This window comes from Cryptomeria japonica, chromosome 1 (assembly GCF_030272615.1).
Source record: "Cryptomeria japonica chromosome 1, Sugi_1.0, whole genome shotgun sequence".
NCBI classification, from domain to species: Eukaryota; Viridiplantae; Streptophyta; class Pinopsida; order Cupressales; family Cupressaceae; genus Cryptomeria; species Cryptomeria japonica.
Window position 1 is genome coordinate 132,142,984 of NC_081405.1, and position 23,056 is coordinate 132,166,039.

At 38.0% G+C, this 23,056-nt stretch overlaps 1 protein-coding gene across 4 annotated transcripts in view; it reads right to left on the minus strand.

Annotated features, from left to right (window-relative positions):
* Positions 1-23,056, minus strand: part of LOC131063049 (uncharacterized) — a 96,448-nt gene that overhangs the window by 22,408 nt on the left and 50,984 nt on the right. The window contains exon 2 of one of the 4 annotated variants that reach the window (XM_057996826.2): positions 12,413-12,621. The exons of 1 other annotated variant lie outside the window; for it this stretch is intronic. Coding sequence is in view for 1 of the 3 variants with exons in the window: in XM_057996822.2 (XP_057852805.1) it covers positions 14,812-14,868 (57 nt within the window). In the remaining 2 variants the exon portion in view is untranslated. Of the gene's footprint in view, positions 1-12,412; positions 12,622-14,811; positions 14,869-15,902; positions 16,168-23,056 lie in introns of all 4 variants that reach the window. 2 more of the 4 variants (XM_057996822.2, XM_057996825.2) reach the window with 2 other exon arrangements.

Genomic DNA, 23,056 nt, shown 5'->3' on the forward strand with positions numbered 1-23,056 from the left:
AATTCTTTCCTAATGATTTATTAGTATTACTTCCTCAATAGTGTATTTCATTTAATAATTGGTTTTGTATTTATTTATGTTAAAAGGCTTACATCATCTGATGCGGTGGGGATATCACAAACAGGGTTATGGGAAGCCAGCAGAGTGCTCCTTTAGAACCATGGATGTACTACTTTATCCATGAGGTCCCCGCTGGAGTGAAGATGATTAATTGGGCAAAGATCATTAGTGATAACCTTGATGGTCAATTGAAAAATTTGGAAAAGAATAGGACTTTCTACATGAGTTCCTACTTGTTCTATTCTTTGGCTAGAACATATAGGTATAGAGGTCTTGTATGTAGAGGCACTGTCGGGAACAAGGAGAACCAATTTCTTGTTTATGACTGCTATCCCCAGCTGCACTTAGAAGAAAAGTTCCACTTGAAGAGAATTAACGATGCATTCTTGATGCATATACCAAAACCCTTAAAGGGGGTCCCCATCAGCAACTCTCTCAAGAGTCAATGGACGTCATTAGTAGATTTGGATATTGGTTTATCCAGTACCCCAAGTTCACTTATCTAAGGATTCGGGGATTCTCAGGACAGCCATACAAATTGCCTATGTTTCCCACGAACAGGATGGTACTACTCGAGGTAGTACAGCAGTTAGGAAATTTTATGAGTGTCAAAAGGAAGAAGCAGAAGACAGGAGCATCTTCACTTACTATTGGGAATGAGTTACAAACATGTCCTTCATCCCAAGCTGTTGCATTTGCTGATAAGGAGATTCAGTGGTACCCATTTTTCCAGTACCAAGCAAGGAGTCATTTTGACCCTTTTCATAAAATGGGGAAAGTAAATGAAGTGAAATTCGAGCATAGACCAGACTTAGAAGATTATTGGGCCAACGTTGTTGATAGCTTCGACATAAGAAGAAGGTTGTGGTCTAGAATTCCACTAAATTTAATCATAGTTTCTGAAGGATTATGGGTAGTGGACCAGCTTGAGGAGGACAGTGAGTATGAGCAACCGCACTATGTCGTCCTGAAAAACGAGCCCCTTGCCCCTATTGATTGGTCAGATGTTGAGAGGTCTAACCTTGGGGACCTTATAAGGCCAGTAATTGAATATTCCAAATGGTGGGTAGCTCAAAAGACAAAGGAACTTAAGGCGAAGAATGTTACTTTCACATATGATCTTATGGGGACAAATGAATCTATGTCTTCAAATCATGTGGTGTAACGTCCACTGGCCACAGGAACCTCAAAAGTGTGGGATCGAGGAAAAGAAAAGAGCCCACTGCAAATTCATTGAGGGAAAAAGGAAAGGTCACTAGAGAGGTAGATGTAGGCGAACCACAACAGTCAAGAGAAGGTCACTCGACCATGAGTGTTTCCTCTACCACGCCACTAAGAGTGATAATTGATGAGCAAGAGCAAGATGTTGAGATAGAAGAACAAGAAATGAGAGTTCCTTCTCCTGTCATTGAGAAGATCGCGGAGGAACCAGTTTGGTTCCCATTTCAGGAACCAGAACAAGAACCCAAAGTGGCTGAGGTTATCGAAGTTGAGAACTTGGAGCAGCCAAGAGAATTCTTGGATGGTATAGTCATTGGACAGAAGGAGGTAGAAGATAATTTTGACGAGAGTGGCGTGGAGCAGTCAACCATTCCTGATTGGTTAAGAGAAAGAATGAAAGCCAAATTTCCTAAGGAGGTGCACTATATAGATAATACAGCTGAACTTTTGGCTGAGTTAGATAAATCCAGCAAGATGAAACCGCCCAAGCCAGCCAAGAGATTCTCCTTGATTCAGAGAGATAGTGCAAGATGCAGGACAGTTCAGGTAGCTGTACCTAAGACAAGGAAGACCTAGGATGACATCACTCCTGAGGATTATGAAATTACTACTGTGAACTTGGGTAAGCCTACTCAAACCCAAGAGGTCCAAGACTCTGATATTTCCTGCAACGCCCTCAAGGCAAGACTGAACAAGGAAAAGGAAAAAAGAAAGAAGGTTGAAGCTGAGAATGAGTAGTGGAAGAGATATGTTCAACATTTGACAAAACCCATCGATCGGGAGGAGGTATCCGTAGCCCCGCCCATACCTCTTCCACAAGAATCATTTAAGAATTACAAGGACATGAAGACAACTTTCAGGGAAGCTAAAGGATGGACTGCTGAGGCCTCAGAACGTGCTGGCATACTCATTGAGAACCTGATATCAGCACATGATTCCACCTCTTCCCTATTGAGCAGACTTCAAGACATAGCTAAAGCTTGGGAAGATATTGAGGATATTCAAAGTAGAATAATTCCAAACCTGAAAATAATCAGATGACTTCTCAGCAGGATCTTATAGACAGAAAAGTCATCCAACATGGTGACCTATATGATTTCAGCACTTGGTACTTTGCCTTAGTTAAGAGGGTTGAAGCTTTGAGAAAATCCGAGGCTAAGTGTTCAGAGATTGAAAAGACCATCAGAGATATTCAAGACAAGGTCTTCTTTGTGGCAGCTGAGATATTGCAACAAGATGAGGTGCGAGAAAAGCATTTGCATGCAGAGAATTGAGGGCCAAAGTTCAACGGAAACTTCTTCAAAGTTTCAGGGCCAATTCTCAGGGAGGATCTCTCCAGAGTTTCAAGCTTCATACGAATAGATAAAAATTTCCTGACACAAGCAACTGACTGGGAAGACACTCTCGCCACTTGTACTGATGATGTGGACATAGTCGACTTCCAAATTAGCAACTTGCCAAGTGTCACCCTAGAGGAGGTGCGACTTCTTGTGTCCAGGAACATCGAATCTACAAAGAAGGAAACCGGACACTCACCTCAGTAAGAATAGTAGTTGCGCCACTTGCCTCCTTCTTTTTAACTATTAGAGTTTGAGGAAACCCTAATTAAGGTTTTGAACTTTTAATCTGAGCCCTTGATCATTGTTCGATCTCGACCGTTCATAATTTCTGGACTACTATATAAGGTTGCCTCCTCTCATTTGGAGAGTGAGGATTTTGAAATATTGTTGCATGGTCATTTTTCAAATAATATATTACATGTTTGCTTTCTCATAAGGCTTTGTAATCCCTATTGTTTTGAGTGATTAAGCAAGGTTTTCAATTTCTTCAACACATTAGTTAGAATTTATTTCATGTTGTTAGATTGAATGAAAGATCTAATAAGTATTGGTTTGTGGTGTATCTCCGCTCATACTTTTGGTGAATGGATGATTTTCATTCACTGTGTAAAGTTAGTTTGAGCTTTCATTTTGTGCATGCTTAAACTTCCAATCACAAGCACATCCCTCAAAGATTGCATCCACTTTGTGTAAGTTGTCTTAAGTGAGGTGGAACAAAGTGTGGTTTATTGAGTTCACTAAATCAATACCGGATTAGAGTAGAATTCTCAACCCTTATCCCTTTTATCCTTTTTTTTTTTTAGTCTTAAACCTCGAAAATCCCAAAGTTGTTGACAATTCGTTCAAACGTAAGTCGCTTTGTGTATTACTAGCAAATCACAATGCCCATTGAGCTTATCCACACGTCAAGACCTGACAAAAGAAACCTTGGAATCGCCATATGATCTTCTAGTAATCTTAGCATAAGCGGTGATTTTTCAAGAGGGGGTAAATTATCTTTGGGTGCTTTATTCTAATGTTTGGTAGATGATAAAACAGACACCAACATAAATTGGTGATAGAAGGAGGGCATGATAATAGAAACGAGTGATTGCTCACAATTTTGGGTAGTAGTTATGATGCAGCATGGTGTTGCTGCATGAATTTCCATTTGATCTGCCTCTAGAGCAACCTGAACCAGGACTAAGTCAAACAAATATTGCAGATCACCTACATTCACTTGTTTGGAAATCAAAATTAGATCATTCTCAATTCAAGCAAATCAGTCACACTATCACTGAGGAGGAAGAAAAAGGTCGACAAATTGAGGTAGCAATTGAGAAGAATTTGAAGAAACAAAGAATTTTGGCTCTTCGGCGCCAAGTCCTTAAGGAAATTTGACAATTTTCCATCCGATCCACAAATAACATGGTGAAAGATGGGCCTGCCAATCATTCCTCCTGAACCAGGCAGAGATCTAGAGCCAGTAGTACAGATGGACTTGAGTCTTCGCGACAAGTAGGAAAACGTCATCACAGAATTATACAGCTTAGCTTGGAGTGTAAGAAGAAATTATCCTGACTGGCGTCGAATGTGCTTCATTCTTGAAGAAGAAGAAGAAATTGCTGATTGCGTTGACGCGAAAATACGAAGAGAACAACGTCTATTGCCACCACAAGAAGTTGAACCATCTCCCGTACTTGCTCCTGAAGAACCTCGACAAAATTAAAGACACGCTGGATCGCATAAGTTCTTTCTCCCCAAACAAATTTCGAAGAATCCTAAGATCAGCCCCGAGTTCATCCGAGGAATTTGTGGAGTTAGAATCCCCTACTAGATCCAAGTAAAGGAGAAGGATAGTTGAAACAGGTAGAGAAGAAAGCCTATCAAGTGGGGACGTTCCATGAGAAGAGGATATTTCCAACTTGTTCCATATTTCCAATTTGTTCCAAACGCTTGCTCCCAAAACACAAGCTACACAAATAGACCCGCCAGAATTCCCAATCCAAGGAGCTTCAGCTCCAGCAACTCCGCCACTGGTTACTCAACAGTCTCCAACATGAGTACATCAAGCAAACGTCCCAATGATGTGGCGCTCGGCTAATGCATCCCCTATGGTTTTTACAGCCTATCATGACATGCCCAAGAATCCGGAACAATTATGTTCCAAATTTCATAGTGGCGACTTGAGCCACTCAGCTGATGAGCATATAAGGATTTTTGAAGATCTCCTTCACAACAAGGATATCCAACATGAAGATGTTGCTTGCAAGCTTTTTCCGTACACTTTTGATGAAGAAGCTTCTCATTGCTATATCCACTTGCCAGTCGACTCCATTCATAATTGGCAAGAAATGAAGGACGCCTTCTTAGAAAAGTTCAGATCACCAATTTCTTCGTCCGATTTATATCGGCAATTTATAGAAAAAAGGAGGCAAGAGCATGAGCCTATTAGCACTTTCAACAACAGGTTCCACAAAGCTTACACAAGACTGAGAGATCCTTACAATTTGAATAATGTAGCAGCATTGCCTGTTTATTATGCAGCCTTGGATCGCCTTACTGCCATGTTTGTAAAATTAAAAAGTACACTCCCGACTAATTTGAAAGAAGCATATGTTTCAGCTGTCGAAATCAGCAATGATTTAGAGGTGGGTAATGCTTCAGGACCACTCAATTATTTAGGAAATCCCGCAATGCAAGGTCAAATCCAAAGCATTAATCGAGCATTGTCCCAGGGCACACCTGTGATGAACCCAGTACCTATTGCAAATAATCAGTTAGTCCTCCATCTAGGAGCACTTGTTTCACAAGTACCCCCACCACAGCCTATATATCTCCAGAATGCGACAACCTCAAGTCAAACTCGGGAAGAGAAAGATGAAATGAGAGAACTGATCAATTAAATCAAGAAGCTGTCAACTGAAGTGACCTATTTGAAAGGTGAAAATAACCAAATACAGAATATGCAAAGAAGTTACCAAGGGAATTACCAAGGACGAGGTCCTTCCGAGTATCAAAAGGATAATCAGAATTTCCAAAGGGATGGTGCAAATTCCCAAAAGGATAATCAGAACTATCAAGGGAACAATCAAGGTTTTTGGAACAACAACCAAGCTTTCCAAAAGAAGACATGGATAACCGGACCTAATAATGGCACTGTGCCATCTCCCTTGGATAATCAACCTGTTGTTGATAATCGTCTTGCAGACAAGGTATTTTTAGCAGAAGCTGCTCTGTCAGGATGGTGCAGATTGCACAATATTAATCAACATTCTGAACTATAATGCCACGAGTTTCAAGTAGCCGCAAATATTTTCCGAAGTGAAAAAAGGAATTCAAAGGCTGAAGATTCCCAAGTAACTAGATATGAATTGGTTCTCGTAAAAAAATATGATCAAGCTTTAGTCGTTGAGAATGTCAAATCATATCAGCCCAATCAAAGATTCCCACCCATGTCTGCTAATGGCCCAATAGAGTCGCCACAATGTCAACCAGAAGTCCAAGTCGCATCAAACCAACCATCCTCAGCTAATGGCTACAGTTTCCCTCCATTATACAACAGTGCCTTGGTAGAAGGAACTAGAGAAGTACAAGCCTTCCAACAAACGTATGGGAACCAACCTAGGGTATACCAGAGAAATACTCGTTATACTGAGCCCTTAACCACGTCTATTCCTCTGAATAATTTCCATACGCCACCAAATCCCAATGCTACCAATACCCCAACTACTCCTAGGGATTCTCCCGAGTACCGTCAACACAATATCCAATCTAATGGAACAAGGCCAGCGAATGCATCACAAGTCGAGCAAAGGCAACCAACAATTCTTCAACCAGAACCAACTCAAGCACAAACAAAAGATAGTCCCAAAGAGGAGTTGAAAAGATTAAGTTCATTTGTATTGGAGGAGTTTAAGAAGATAAAAGTTAGCTTGCCCTTAATCGAGTTAATGAAAGTTCTTGAGATTAGAGATGCCCTTTTAGGCAATTTAAATGAAATTGCTGCTCCAAGAACTCCTCCACAAAACACCGCAAATCGAGGATCATTCAATGCTCCTGCCAATACTAATGTTGTCCAAAATGAACCAGAGATGTCATTTGATGCTCCACAACAGCGTCCTAATTTTTTAGGAATGATCCAGACATCATCTGAGAATCAAAAGGATATGACACCAGAAGAGGTCCTTATGGACACAGACATATTTCAGGAGGAGATTTTAACGAATGAGTTGCCACAGGCCTCACAGAAGACTAGATTTCCTTCAAGGAAACAAGAAGAGGAGAAACAAGAGAAGCATCCTGTAGTCTTCTACCAGGGTAAAGATGAGCCTGCCCCATTCTTGTTGTCGGTAAGAATATTTGGCAAAATGCTACACAATTGCCTAGTTGATTTTGGTGCTTCTAGCAACGTAATGCCGCTAGCCGTTTGTCAAAAGTTGGGACTTGTTCCTACAAGGACTAATAAGAAAGTCACATAGCTGGATAAAACAGAGGTCCCTGTTATGGGAGAACTGAATAACATCCACATGCAGCTAGCAACAGACCCGAGAATTCAAAGTTGTATCGACATTTCTGTCGTAGATGTTCCTAATGGATACGACATGTTGTTGAGCAGAGATTAGTCAAGAAGGCTGAATGGTTATATTTCCACCGACTTCTCGCACATGTGGCTGCCATGGAAAGGAGTTTCTAATCAGATTAAAATTGATAGCACACCAAGACTTAATTTGATAATTACAAAGTATGGAGAAAACAATGAGATATTGTTTCTCGGGACAGACCTAGGATCCTACGCACCTAAGGCGAATGAAGTCTTGATGTTGCAAACATCATCTAATGGAAAGAGCACCGAAGGAGGATCAGAACCTGCAATGATAGAAGACCAAAATAAAGATGAGAAACTATTTGAGAATTTCAGAGAGTTTATCTGGACGAGTATATGCCAGAAAGTAGAGTTGAGAAGCGATATTCATGAACTACTACTAACCATCTGGTGTCGGATCCATGACACATCTCACTCAGAGTTCACTTGCAAGATGTGCCACAAAGCAATCAAAGAAGCTCGTCAAATGCTCCTACAGTTTGCAGATCCGAAAAGTGACACAGAGAGTAAAGAAGATCATCATATGAATCTCAAGAAAACATAGTTGAATACACAGAAAAAGATCAATTACAAGACCGTCGCAATCGTACCTTTGAAATTCAAGCTTCATCATCCTCTCGAACAATCAAGCAAGAACTTGGGTGAAATAGATCAATTGCTAAATTGCCTTGATCGTAGCACCATTAAAGTCCCACCATCTTCTCAGATAAAAGAACAAGTTTTAGTATCATCTCAACCAGAAGAGCAAGTTTGGATCCTAAGGTTTGATGGATCTCATTCAAAGAAAGGAGCAAGAGTTGGGTTCAAGTTAACTAATCCCAATGGGGAAATGTATCTTATAGCTCGCAGACTCCAGTTTCCCTACACTAATAATGTAGCTGAATATGAATCATTGGTTCATGGGTTATTGTTCGCTATAAGCAAAGGAGCCAAAATTTTGCATGCTGTCATAACCCCTCTTTGGACATGGGATTATTGTAATTAAATAAATACGATAATTAAAACATTTATTAATTAACATTTAATAATATTAGAAAAACGTCTCATTTATGAGACTTCACGATTTTCCTCTAAAGTGAGAGGGTTGTCATAACCCCACATCCTGGTGATGTAATGTCATGTCCCCTCCTTGATCATTATATATAGCATAATGAAACAATTATTATAATTAATTAATATAATAAATATTAATGAATGATTATTTGAAATTATTAAATATTTATTTATTTATTAAATATTATTATTTAATTAATATTTAATTCTGTAATCATATAAATGAAATCAGAAATAAATTAAAATATCTATAATAATAAACATAAACATAAATCCAAGAATATAAAAGTGATAATAATACGTATATTGATCATTTATTGTTTATAGAAATAAACAATAATAGAGTTTGCTTACCACTGACTTATTAATATTAAAGACAAACAACGACCCTTCCCTATGATCGGATGACTACCATAAACTGAAAGGACGTCGAGTTACCTAGCGAAAAGTGAAATATTAATATAGACGATTTGATCTCCTCTGCTACGAATCTCCGTTTACAAGCACCACGATATTAAGGGTCAAGTATTGGACTTTGCGGTAACTGGATCTTCCATTATTGTGTGAATACTCCATTTTGAGGGTAGCCGATGACACTTCAAGTTAGTTAGCAAGTAAAAGTATCGATTGTACATAGCATTGTACCATTACTGATGGTTAGCCCGTAATAAAGGATGTTTCATGAACCATATAAGTGATCGACCACAAATATGAATAAATCAAGTGAATCAAAGTTGAAGTGATATCATATCTCGAAAAATCATCTTACTTATAGGACTTCACGATTTTCCATCAGGCGTCTTCTAAAGGATAGACAATAAGGCGGATTGTTTCATGTCAAGAGGAGATATTGGAATAAGCATGGTACCACTAACAACTCCACTTTGAGACATAAGCAAACCGAGTGATCAACTATGTCTGAAACAGATATGCTACTCATCCATTTGTATGTTCAAGGCTTGAGTCAAATCAACTAAGCCATATGTCTATGAGTTAACATCAAGCGATCCCATATACTTAAACCTAGATCATCATCAACATAAAGCAATACACATATTGAAGCCTCCATGAACAATTTACTATATCAAGCATGGAGTAACAAGCAGAACAAACATTAATAACATTATCGTCGCACAAGGAAGAGATCGCTGCTCATAGAAGACCACCATATTGGCCATCAATCATCATCGAGGGAATAAGGATTGGCGGGTCAAGAAACATACCTTTCATTAACAATCCAATCAGCAACTAACTAATCAATCGATTAGTTATTCAATCAATCATTAGACAAGGGGCAGCAATTAACAAGTTTGATCAGCTATTAGTTAGAGGCACAATTTGTAGAGATGCGATCAAAGGAATGATGTGTCCATTCCCAAAGACATGCATCTATCCAGTGCCAAAAATATTTAACAAGATCAATAATCATTTGAAGCCATGAATGGAATTTGTCTTGTTTTCTATTTGCATCCTAACCGGATCTGCTCATTCAAGCATTCATTGCCTTTGGCATAAAGGTTGCATATTTCAAAGTTTATATCAGAAACAGCACCAAGATATTGCACGTGTTTCAAGTACAAATCAGAGACAGCACTCGTACTTCATCACTATATGTGATTGAAGTGAATTATCAGCATATTACCATTGCCAGATCAGACACAGGTCTTGTAGCATTATTGCTATAATCCACAAAGGAGATTCAAAGCATATATTCCAGAGTCACACATCAGAAAGAGCAGAATTCTCTTTACTTCTGCAGATTGAAGATACTATGCAGACCTCCGTGGAGGAAATCGACTATGGGTTAGATCGTTGAACATAAGGATCGTCCAGATCAGATCGGAACTGTTATTAATTAACATCTTTATTCTTGCTGGTGCATATGGGAATTTGTTTAATATGTATGCTTATATATATATGAAGTTCGATAATGTTCTTCTGCAGAATATAATAATAATAATAATAATAATAATAATAAAATATTAATATAATAATAATAATAATAATAATAATAATAATAATAGTAATATCAGTATGGACTGCAATATGATGACAGCCAAACTTAGTTACACATACAGTGGCAAACCAGATCTGACGTGCGTCAGATCTGTCTGCCTTTACAACCACTGAATATGGTAATGATTCTTGATTTAAGCAACAGTATATTAATAACTTATATAATAAGTAATTAGTAGATACATAAATATCACCAAAACAAAGTATTTATTAATTGATTGATAATAATAAGTATTTATTAATTAAAAATTAATAAATGCGTAAATGATTTATAAATCAAAAATATAAATAATTATTTAGTATGGTGAGATAGCTAGTACTTGATGGACTAAAGAAAAGGTAGAACATCCTAGGTTGGATTCATGTTAAGATAGTTTTGTCTCTTAATCGATTTAGTTAAGTTATAAATATATTGGAAATCAATTAATTACAGTTAAAACGGTCTTGAACCAAGTAGGGGACATTACACATGCCTTTGGAGATTCAGAGATAGTAGTGAGACAAGTAAGAAAGCAGTATGTCTGCCATGACAAAAGATTGTCTCATTATCGTAACCGAGTTTGGAATCTCATTGAGAGCTTTGATGCTTTCAATATTCAGTCAGTGGGGCGGGCAGATAATCAGATTGCCAATTCTTTAGCCCAGGCAGCAAGTTCACTTGAACCTCTCGCTATAAAGAGCATGGATCAGTTTTCCATAGAATTGTCATTGATTCCATCAATCCCAGACAATGTCACAAATTTCCAAGTGTTTGATGATGATGATCATATTCAAGAATTTTTGACAAATTCAGATGTATTTGCAACTCAGATAATTGATGAGGACGAGACAGTAGAAGAGGCTGAATTTGACGATGATGGCATCTTGAATTTGAACAGAGGGATGATACAGCTAGAAAGGATGTTTGATCAAGACCAAATCAGTGAAATGAAGAATCAAAATATCGATGGGTACCAGTATGAAAAAGTGAATGTGGGAAATAAAGATGATATCAGGAATGTGTGCATAGGTAAAGTTTGCACACCAGAAGAAAAGACTGGAAAAATTCAGAGCCTGAAGGAATTTGCTGATGTCATAGCATGGAGTTATGAAGATCTAAATACTTATGATACCTCTATCATAACACACACAATTCCTCTTAGGCAGGATAGTAAGCCCTTCAGACAGCGTCAAAGGCCAGTCAATCCGCTGTTAGCACCCCTTATCAATCAGGAAGTAAAGAAATTTCTAACAGCAGGGATCATATTCCCAGTATGTCATTCAACGTGGGTCACCAACCTGGTCCCAGTCAGAAAAAAGAACGGAGAAACCAGATTATGTGTTGATTTCCGGGATTTGAACAGAACCTCAGAAAAGGCGATTATCCCCTGCCGTCTCTTGATGAAGTTTTGCAAATTGTGAATGGGTCAAAGATGATGTCCTTTTTGGTCAGGCTACAACCAGGTACTCGTTGAATACGAAGATAGGATGAAGACAGCATTAACAACAAAATGGGGAACATTTGCTTACAAAAGGATGCCCTTTGGGCTAATCTAACTAAAATACATTGAGTTACCATTATATAAATAATTTTACTCTAATAGGCTTTACTATCTCTGCTCTATCATTCCAATAATTTATTTGGATTTGATGGGGATTTCTCATTCCCATTTACTATTCCCACAGGTTTCATTTCATCAATTGCATTGATTTTCACTTTCCAAATGTGGAAATTGAGACCAAAAAAAATCTACAAGGAATTTCCATTCTAAAAATTAAAAAAAATTATGAATTTTGAGTCTCTTTTAATGGGTCATAAAGGGTATACCTCTATTCTTTCACTGGTAAACATGGGGGCTAAGTCACACATGCATATAGAAGTGCAGATTTCTTCAAAGTGATTTGAATGCAAACAATGAAATTACAAGATTTTGCAAGAAATTTAAAAGAACTGAAATACCTACAAATTGTGCCCCAGTCGAAACAAAAAAGTAACTCTAGCCATTGTAAACGTCATACAAATGATATGGAAATCACAACTATATCTACAAAACTCCTACTCACATAGTGCCACAACAGCAAACCACTAAAATTGATATGAAAATCATGACCTAAAACATGATTTTTTCTACTCAAGATAGTATTTTCCAGGACCCACAAGTTTTTTCTCCACAATTTCTTCTGCCCTTCATGACTGTTGAGCTTGTGCCTTGAACATGTCTAAGAATAGTGGCTTCCTTCCTTCCAAACGAAAACTAAGATGTAGCTTGACGTCGACATCGTGCTTCTTGGCAATTGGGTATGACAATATCATGCTGGCACCTCTACTGCCATCTCACAACGAATACAGCAGCTCTCTTTCAAAACCTGATAATCAACTAATCTCAAACTCAACGCCTTTTCACTCTAATACCCTAAAAAGAAATAAGCTATAAGCGCAAAATGAAATATATAGACAATAACACCATAATATAATGCTATATTGGTGTGTCAATTAAAAAAAAGAGTTCATCTCCTTATATTCTAACAAAATATCCATTCAAAGAATTATATTAAAAAAAATACATTTATTACAGCTTGAAGTAAATTAAATTTGTATGCATAGTTTAAGAGCTTAATGCTTAGTCCAATTTGATCATGGCATTTGAGATCTTTGACCTACTTTGAAATAGAATTTTAGATTTTCAGACAGCTTTCAGAAGACACATTTTCCCATGTATCAACATGGCTACTAGACCAAGGAAAGAAGCATGAGTATTTACATGCCTCCAAGAAGTTTGCATATGCCTTCTTACTATGCTTAAGTCTTCAATGCAGTTCACTTTCTAATGTTGGAAAAGACACGCTTTTACAACTATAAAATTGGCAACCTAATCACAAGTTGACATGCATCATCCCCAAACATGATACGTAAGTAATGCAATATCCCAATTGTTTGGGTCCTAAAAAATATACTAATTAAATGAAACAAAATATTATTTGAACAAGTTACAACAGGAGACAGAAACCCTTGCGAGACATAATGAGACTTGTATCTGCTTGATTGGACTCTATGATAGAGATCTGTTAAAAGGCTCTTCATCATAATAGATGGTACAGACATCATCTGATAGATTGGTAGGAATGTTGAAGACAGAAGCATACCAGCCATTTGAAATTTCTTCAAAGAAAGTTAGTGGATATTATGTCAACTCAACAATATTCTCATAATTCTTCAGTCTCCAATGAAGACCCAGAAAGATAGCCACAGCCACCCCATTTGAAGTAATTAATTAGGTTTTCTTAACAATGCAATGACATCAACAGAGGTTCATAAAAGAAAAAGAACGCAAACCTGCATGAAGGTACTTTGGTCCTTATAAGTACTACCAAGAGCATGACAATATGCAGATACCCCTAAGTTGCTGGCAAGTACTTTTGATAATGCATTCCATGTTTCATGATCTCTACTAAGTGACTACTAAAAAACTCTTTCTTATCTGAATACTCTCATTTTTTCTTGTCGTATATTATCTTCTCCGGCAACATTCATAGAATTTTAGCTAATCCTATTATTAACTTGCCTGATCTCTGTCCCATATTTGTTATAACTTATATTTCTATTTAGAATGACTTTTGCCTCCAATATTATTTTGTCCGAAGTGTTTTCTAAGGTGCCGAATTCCAATGTTTTAAAATTTAAACCTTTTCGTTGTACCAGTACAGTCAAGGACCTGGGTAGAGATAGGAAAATATTTAAGGTGATTGCATTTCTCTCTTTTAAGAAGCAAGATATATGCTTGGAAACATAACCATGTTTTTCTTGTTTAATACTTATATACTATGTACCAGACTAGCCTGATTTAATGAGGAAGTTGTACAAGAGCATCCAAAATAACCATGTTTTTCTTGTTTAATACTTATATACTATGTATCAGACTAGCCTGATTTAATGAGGAAGTTTTACAAGAGCATCCAAAGATCATAAAAACATTTTTTTTCCGTGAACAAGTGAAATGGGATCCAATTGTATTATTAGCATGTGATGCAATGCAAAAATTATAGAAAAATTGCACAGAATGAAGACCTCTGGAATGGAACAAAACAAAAAACACAGGAATAAACAAGATATTGGATTAAGTTTTAAAATTCAAATTCAAATCATAACAATGAAATCAAAAATCACAAGAAAGAAAATTCAGAAAAAACATGGAGAGAAAGAATAAAGGAAGGAGAAAACAACACAATCTCAGTGAATTCAACCCCAACAATGAAAATTGTCAGAAGGCCTACATATGAGCAGAATTTGGAGGAAGATGATATTTACAGCGCAGGTAAGGACTCATTCAGACTCACTCAAATTTGAGAAAGGTAGCTGAATACTAACTAAGTAGGAGTGGTAATACAGGGCTTGTGTTTTGCACCACAGAAATGGTTGAAAAAGAGAAACACATTATCATGCAATCCCTAGGGCAAAGCATATGGAGACAAGAATATGTTAGAGCTCCTCCAGAGGCAAGAATAAAGAAACAAGGAGAAATTTTCATTAAAATCAAATAGTTTCATTAGCAAATGTACCTTGTCCCAAAGTTCAAATCCTCTTAGGGGTTGATCAACTTGAGACAACCGTAACATCTGTCATCCATAGGCCATTGGGTATACTTGAGTTAGTTAAAATCATTTCATTTCATTCAAGAGTGTCATGAGAAGCGAATACAATTACTATCATCCATGTCTTTCAATTACGGTCATAATAGGAAAGCTGTGTACAACATAAGAGCAGTAAGCAAGTAATTTGGTATTTTGTGACCTACTACCTCACAGCCTCCTAAAAAACAAAAAACTAGTATGCTAGATAATGGCCTTAAGCATACTCTGTACTCAAACTTGTTCCAAACGAACAAAAAACAATAGCCCCCTGAGAACAGAACATAGGACATGAGGCTAAACAAATGTGATCATTCTCATACCTCAGCCCAATTTACTCTCTGACCAGGTAAGTCCACATAAAGAAATCTTAGATAATGCCACCTATTTTTGTGATAGTTGCTTATAGTTACACATTGGTAGCTTTTAATAAATTTGACTGGAGAGACCACCAAATGGACATTTAATAGCAATAATATAACTAAATTTAAATGTCTTTCTAGAGATTTTATTTGAAATTCCCCAGGAGAGGCAACTTAGCTATTTTCTCGTGAGCCTTTTTATTTTTGTGAAAATGGCATTGAAGAATAAATATGACTTATTGGTTTCATATAACTATAGCAATTTGGTCAAGGGATCCGTCAATCTAGATGGGATGCAAGCTTTTTAATAATTGAGGTCATGATATGGAATGGTTCTTTCCTTTGGTCTAGTACTAATTTTATCACAAACAGTTGTCATAGGTAAGCCATGCATACTAAAATATAGATGCCATTTATAACAGGCTTTATGGCATTTGGTCCTAGTACAGAAAAATAAACTTTCCTTAAACTCAGTCTAAGCTAATGCAATAAAATGCATATGCATAAGAACAACTAATCTAAACTAATTAATTAAAAGCTGAGATCTGACATATTATGCTAGTAATTGAAATTTTGGAGACATGGGTAGACAATTTTGATATGGATCAAAATCTAATGTGCCTCAATATCAGGAGAAGTGAATAGCAGACTGAAAATGACCTCAGAATCAGAATATCTTGTTCAATTTGTGAAGGGAGGATTCTGGAGGTCAAGTATGAATCCATGACCAAAAAACTTGTCCTGCACTTGTGAACTTGTCCAATGTGATTTGCAAACTTCTTTTCTTCACTTCACCCAGTTTATCTTCATTTCCTCGGTGCTCCCTAGTATGTGGATAGGAGGTATTTATAAGTACCATCGTGGATCTTCCATTATGTTGCAGAAGACATGTTCTCCTAGGCCAACCCTCATAAATGTATACTAACTGAAAACAAAAATCTTCAATCATGCAAAAATCAAATGCTCTTATGAATAATTGTGTAAAATTATAATCCTTTTAGTGCATCAATTAAAGTTGCTTGATCACTCATGCATATTCAATGTTGCTTGATGATTAAAATGAATGCATTAAATGCCTTCAAATACAAGGAAAGCAATAAATCACACAATATTGTACTTAAACTGCCCTCATAGGGAAAAATTCTAATTTGAATGTCTACTCTTGAAATATGTACATAGGTAAATGTAGTTGGGACATGGATTGGAAGAATGTATAGGAATGTGCAAACCTAGAGGTGAAATAAAGGGTAGGAGTATAGGAATGTTTGAATCATAATAATGGAGCATGAGCTAAATGCATAGGTGGATGTGATAAATGCTAGGATAAGGTGAATGGATAGAAGTGTGTGTGCATAAGGATAGGGTATGCATAAATGTATAGAGATATGTGTGTATGGATACATAAAAGGCTAGGAAATGAGCCCAACTTTGCACAAGACAATGTCAATTGTCAATATGTACATAAATCAAGACATTTCCTCAAAATATACATATAACTAAATGAAAAATGGTATGGGTGTGCAAAAGTCACTATTACAAGCCTAAATTATCTATCCCTGTGTTTTTCTCTCCAAACCCAAATCTAAATTTCCTGGCATGTTTTTTAGCAACTATTTTATTACCACATAAAATTCAATATATTAATGCTACCCTCCATTTGCTTGAATGTAAAGATTGTGTTCCATGTGACAATGTATGCATACACAACAAATGATGTGGCAAAAAGTGTACATGACACTGAAGGAGATTCTAACCAATATTTGGAACAAGCAGTTCAACACAACCATGTTAGACACAAAACTATTCTCTATGCCATGGACCAGCTTGGAAAATTAAACAAATGGGAAAAAAGTTTTATTGCTTATTTTTTAAATTTACGCAATCATAAGCTTTGTCAATGCACCAATCATACATGTTAAATGTCAAAAGTCTATTTGTTCTTTATGAGCAACTCTGCTTGCAAATACAATAGGGCTTTGCGTCTAAATAAATGAGTTAAAAGAAATCAAAGTAATGATGAGGGATCATGAAACACTCAATCTCTTGCCCACGAGCAACAAATCTAACTCAAATATACAGGTTGATTAGAAAACACAATGTCAATTGGAAGGCACGTAACTACCAACATGGACAAAGCTAATCACTAGAAATATCAATGCTTTCTATAAACATTTCAAGAAGGTTTACTCCTTTCTGAACATGTAAGGAATTTCAAGCTATTCACTAGAAATAGGAAGAAAACAAAACACTATAATAAGTCTTGCATTTACCATTTGCCACTTGTGTAACAAGCATATGGCAAGATCACAAATCACTGAGGTTCCCCTACATAGATCTCTAAAGTTAGATGGTCAAACACAAAACAACAATTTTATAATACAAATTAGACAGCAAGGGCAATATGTTTGCTTGTAATCCACTCACAACATCCTCTTAAAGGTAAAAAGTGTTCTTTCTTCAAATGATACTACATATAGTCTGTAGACACCTAAAATTACAAAGGTGATGAGGAAGAGACAATAGTCCCACAAACTCAGGCAAAAGGCATGAACAGGGGACTCATAAGCGATGCACAATTGCAGACACATATTCAAGACAGTAGGTCTTCCTCACAAACACTACCAAATGGTCAAGCACTGGAAGAAATGGTTTTCAAGGACATTTAAATTTCTCCCATTCGAAATCTAGAGGCATCCTTTGAAGGAGTTAAAGATAGTGCAGGGGAATTAATTTCTTTAGACTCAGAGGGAGATATATTTGATAATTCGGAGGGGGAAGATGATCTAGGTTTACTTGCCCTAGGAGGGGATCAGGAAAAGAGATCACTAGAAATGACATTGGCTCAAAATGCTAAAGTGAAAGCAGGGGTAAAAAAGAAAAGAGGACCTAAATCCAACAGAGTTAGACTGGAAATTGTAGGAAGTGTTGTTGGCTAGAGTAAACTCAGACTTAGATCGGGAAGGGACGTGGTCTCTTCCCAGAAGCAATGAGGTTCCTTTCGTGGAATGTCAGGGGCTGCAATGCCCCTAACAAGGTTAGACTGATTAAGAGATGCCTTGATCAGTTTCGCTCAGATCTTGTTTGTTTGCAGGAAACCAAAATTAAGTTAGAAGATTTTGATACCTTTTATAGTAGATTCAAAAAATGGAAATGTGTCTTAGTTGAAGCTCAAGGAGCTTCAGGTGGTTTAGCTATTTTATGGAATGAGTCCTTAATGGAAGTCAACATCATGAGCCAGAGAAATTGGTGGCAATGGGTGAGAATTTACTCTAAGCAACTTCATATGTATGTGTACTCGATCAATGTTTATGGTCCAAATAGCACTTCTTTGAAAAAACAGTTGTGGAAGGATATATCTGAGTGCCTTAAACAGGATACTGATAAACCTTTTCTTATAGATGGTGACTTTAATGCTTTGATCAGACCTTCAAATAAAATAGGTGGCATTGGCTAGATGAGACAAAGTAATACAGACTTTAATTCCTTTGTTTGCCACATACGGGTAAACAATTAAAAGCAGAAAGTAAATGCACAGAACATAATTGAAATATATTAAAGAACCAGTTTTTGTATTAATTCAACAGTCCATGTACATCAAGTGCTTATATCATTACACCCAGATACAACTATGATGATGCCACTACGAAGGAAAGGTATGCAATATATAATACCCGAAGGGGTGTGACCAACCGTCGCGTCCAACTGCCCTTCGAGACGACTAACTGTCGTAACTCATAATTACTGACGACAACATAATACGACAACATGACATAATGATTATTCTCGGCAACATCATCCCCCACAAGAAAAGAAGTCGTCTCCGGACAACTTAATACAAAATAGAGATGGCATTAAACAGAACCAAGGTAGAGAACTACTGACGTCATTCAAGCCCGGAACTCATACACCTGTTGCGTCCTCGCCTGAAAACCCTTTTCTGCTACCATCCAATGCTCAAGTGCGGATGTCACCATTATTGCTTCCGTAAGGAGTTCCTTTTTCCTTGACATCACAGTCCTCATGTGCCTAAACCAAACTTGTCTACAAAACACGCTTTTTAGTCTTAGCCTCCACCAACTGCTACTCAAATGATACTGTCTCCCTAGCCAATTTGTCCTCGATAGCCACCCGCGCTGCCCTCTCGGCATCCAACTCCTGGGTACTGTTGTGACCTTTTTCCACACATCGCCCCATTGCTACTGGGGACCCTCTGATTTTCCTGCTTTCTAGGGTTTTGTTAGCGTCCTGTGACCTTTTGCTGCAGTTTCACCAAGCCTTGTCCAGTTCAGAACATTTCAGGCCCTAACGATTGAAAGTTAGTTTTTGCAAGTTATGTGATTCCGAAATGTGAACACCACCAGAGTGCTTAGAAAGGCCGAAGGACGAAGATCGCAATCGATTTGGACAAATTTGGACAACTTTCTATTTTTAGAAAGTTTGATTTTTTGCTTTTTCCTATTTTTTAGGAAGTTTTGTTTTCGGCATTTTCAGCCCAATCCCCCGGTATGGCTATTTTTAGAAAGTTTTCCCTATTTTTTAGGGATGTCTGCTTTTTGCTTTTTCGGGCTGCAAACCTAGGGTTTACACTTGCACCACTGACCAGCTTCGACCGGAACTCGAAAATTCCAAGTTTTGATCTAAAAAAGCTAAATCCCTAGATTTTAGGCTTTTTGCTTTTTCGAGATGCAAACCTAGGGTTTACACTTGTACCACTGACCAACTTCGATCGGAACTCGAAAATTCCAAGTTTTGACCTAAAAAAGCTAAATCCCTAGATTTTAGGCTTTTTGCTTTTTCGGGATGCAAACCTAGGGTTTACACTTGCACCACTGACCAGCTTCAACCGGAACTCAAAAATTCCAAGTTTTGACCTAAAAAGCTAAATCCCTAGATTTTAGGCTTTTTGCTGCTTCAGATGATCCACCTAGGCATGGATTTCAAATTTCAAGTTAATCCGATTAAATTAGACTAAACTATGAAATTTTGAAATTTCTCTGAAAATTATTGTAAGTCTGGCTAACAAGGGTTTTGAAGTATTTTTGCAGGTTCAAACCCCACCACGATGCAAGAGAGGCCATGAAGGAGCCTTGCTTGAAGTCCGCCATGCCTTAGAAGGTTGTGTGGGTGCTCACCCTAAAGTCCGCCGTGTTTTGGGAGGTCACATGGGTGCTCACCTCAAAGTCTGCCAAGGCTAAAGGGGTCATGTGGGTGCCAAGTCTAAAGTCCGCCAAGGCTAAAGGGGACATGTGGGAGCTAACTTCAAAGTCTGCCCCAATGCCTTAGCCAAATAACATCAACAATGGAGGTCATGATGGAGCCCTCTCCAAAGTCCGCCATGCATTTGGAGGCCATGTGGGAGCACTCTCCAAAGTCCGCCCAAGGTTGGGAGGCTAAGGAGGAGGAGTGATCAGAGTCCGCCCAAGCATGTGGGAGCACTCTCCAAAGTCCGCCCAATGAGGAGAAGTGCTAGAAGTCCGCCCAAGATGGAGAAGACACCAAAGTCCGCCCAAGAAGAGAGGTCATGTGGGAGCTAACTTCAAAGTCCGCCCCATGCCTTAGTCAAATTTACACCTTGATGGAGGCCATGAAGGAGCAATGTCTAAAGTCCGCCCCATGCCTTAGCCAAAATTTCGCCTTGATGGAGCCAAGTCTAAAGTCCGCCAAAGGTTAGAGAGCCATGTAGGAGGTGCCACCAAAGTCCGCCATGCCTAAGGGGACTCACCAAAACTCCGCCCAAGGTGCTGCTGAGTGAATGGCCTTGAAACTCCGCCCTATCCTTCCATGTTGGTGGCCAACCCTTCAAAGTCCGCCATGTTTTGGAAGAGGCCATGATGGCCAACACTCTAAAGTCCGCCATGTGTGTGGGGTGCCCAAGGGGTGAAGTCCAAAGTCTGCCCTATGTTGGAGACCCATCAAAACTCCGCCCTACCCTTGCAAAATGATGCAAAGGTCTAGAAGTCCGCCCATGTTGGAGATGTCTTAGAAGTCCGCCTAGGGGGTGTGTTCCAAAGTCTGCCCTATGCCTTAGCTAAAAATTCGCCTTGATTGAGTTGTGCTCAAAGTCCGCCCTCCATGTTGAAGGGACCCTTCAAAACTCCGCCCAAGGAAGTAGATGCTAAGTATGATAGGGGAAGGTCCTCTAAACTCCACCATACCTTGGAGAGATAAGCAAAGTCCGCCAAAACTTGAAGATGAAGATAAACTTCCAAAAAGTCCACCTACACATAAAAGTCAAACAAAATCAACGAAAATACAAAATGATGTCATGAAAATCCTTCAAGATTTCGAACTTAAATCCAAAATAGAAAGTTTTCAAAAGGAGAATATTGGAAGATTAATAAATATTTCGAACTTATAGCCAAATTGGAAACTTTTGGAATATATTTTCTTTGAATTTGGAAACATGACAACACTTTCCTAAAGAATGAAGTTAAAATTGGAAACATGAGTTGGAAGATTTTAAGGGTTTCTGATTGAGGATTTAACTTTATTTACAAATACTTAGTTGTAAACTTCATTTCTACACCAAGAAGTTCAAGTTACTAACAAGAGCTTACTAAAGTATTTTCGGTTTGAAGATTTCATAGATTGTTTTGAGAAAGACAACCAGCATAAGGAAGAGTTATTGAATCGTTCTTGAATTTCTTGAGTGTTCTTGAGAAAATCCAGCCTTACTTCCATCCATTCGAAGGTGAAATGGAATTCATGACACAGATTTATGAATTTTCTAAGTATTTTTCAGAGTTTAAGAAATGATTTTTAGTAAACTTATTCGAATTTCTAGAGAATGAAAATCTTTTTTTTTTTTGGCTAAGTATGAAATTTTTTTGAAAGTTTTGACACTTGGTGGTGACCACAACCAGCCTTAAGACTGAGGGTTTTAAGGTGAAAATTCGATTTTTATGGCTAAGTATGAGAATAAAAAATGGAAAATTTTCCAACACTTAGCCATTTTGCAGCCCCGTTATTTTCAAAACTTTGCAAATCCTTTTCTAACTTTAAAATTTCCATTGTTTTCCTGCAGGCCTTATACATTATGAAATTCCAGGTAGACAAAGATGCTCCTCCAGAGTCGAGGATGAATTCAAAGTGGAAGAACATCAGCGACACAAACCTCGGACACATCAATCTGAGGGAGTTGAAGAAGCGAATGTTTGGTCTGGACAACCTTGTGCCTACCACCATTGCGCGAAAAATGATGAAGAGTGGTATCGTGCACGCTGTCGGCTTCCTCCCCACCATGCAGTGCAATGAACTAGTAGTTGAATGTGCCAAACACTACAACCCCATCAGTAAGGATATTGTTGCACCTAATGGAAGAGTGTTGGCAAATGTCAGCGATGAGGCCATCAGAGAGGCCTTCAAGATCCCCGAGTACCACAACGCAGTATATATGACAAAGGACAAAGCTGACAGTCTATACCACGACCACCTGGAGGAATATGATGCCATAGTTAACCATTCCTGGCTAGACAAGCCAAGGAAGGGCACCTCCAAACTCCAGAGAAAGAGCCTAGTGCGAGCATACTTCAAGGAGGACATTGGGGACATGATTGTCCTGCTCAATAGAATAATAGGAAGTCCTCAGGGAGCTCCATTTGAACCCTGGATATATTATTTCATTAATGAAATAATCAATGGAGTAAAAATGATAGACTGGGCCCGGATGATCAGTGACAACCTAGACAGCCAGCTAAGGAATCTGGAGGCGAATAGGACTTTCTTCATGAGTTCTTACTTGTTTTATTCTTTGGCCAGGACCTACAGATATAGAGGTCTCACTTGTAGGAACAAGGAGAACCAATTTCCAATAT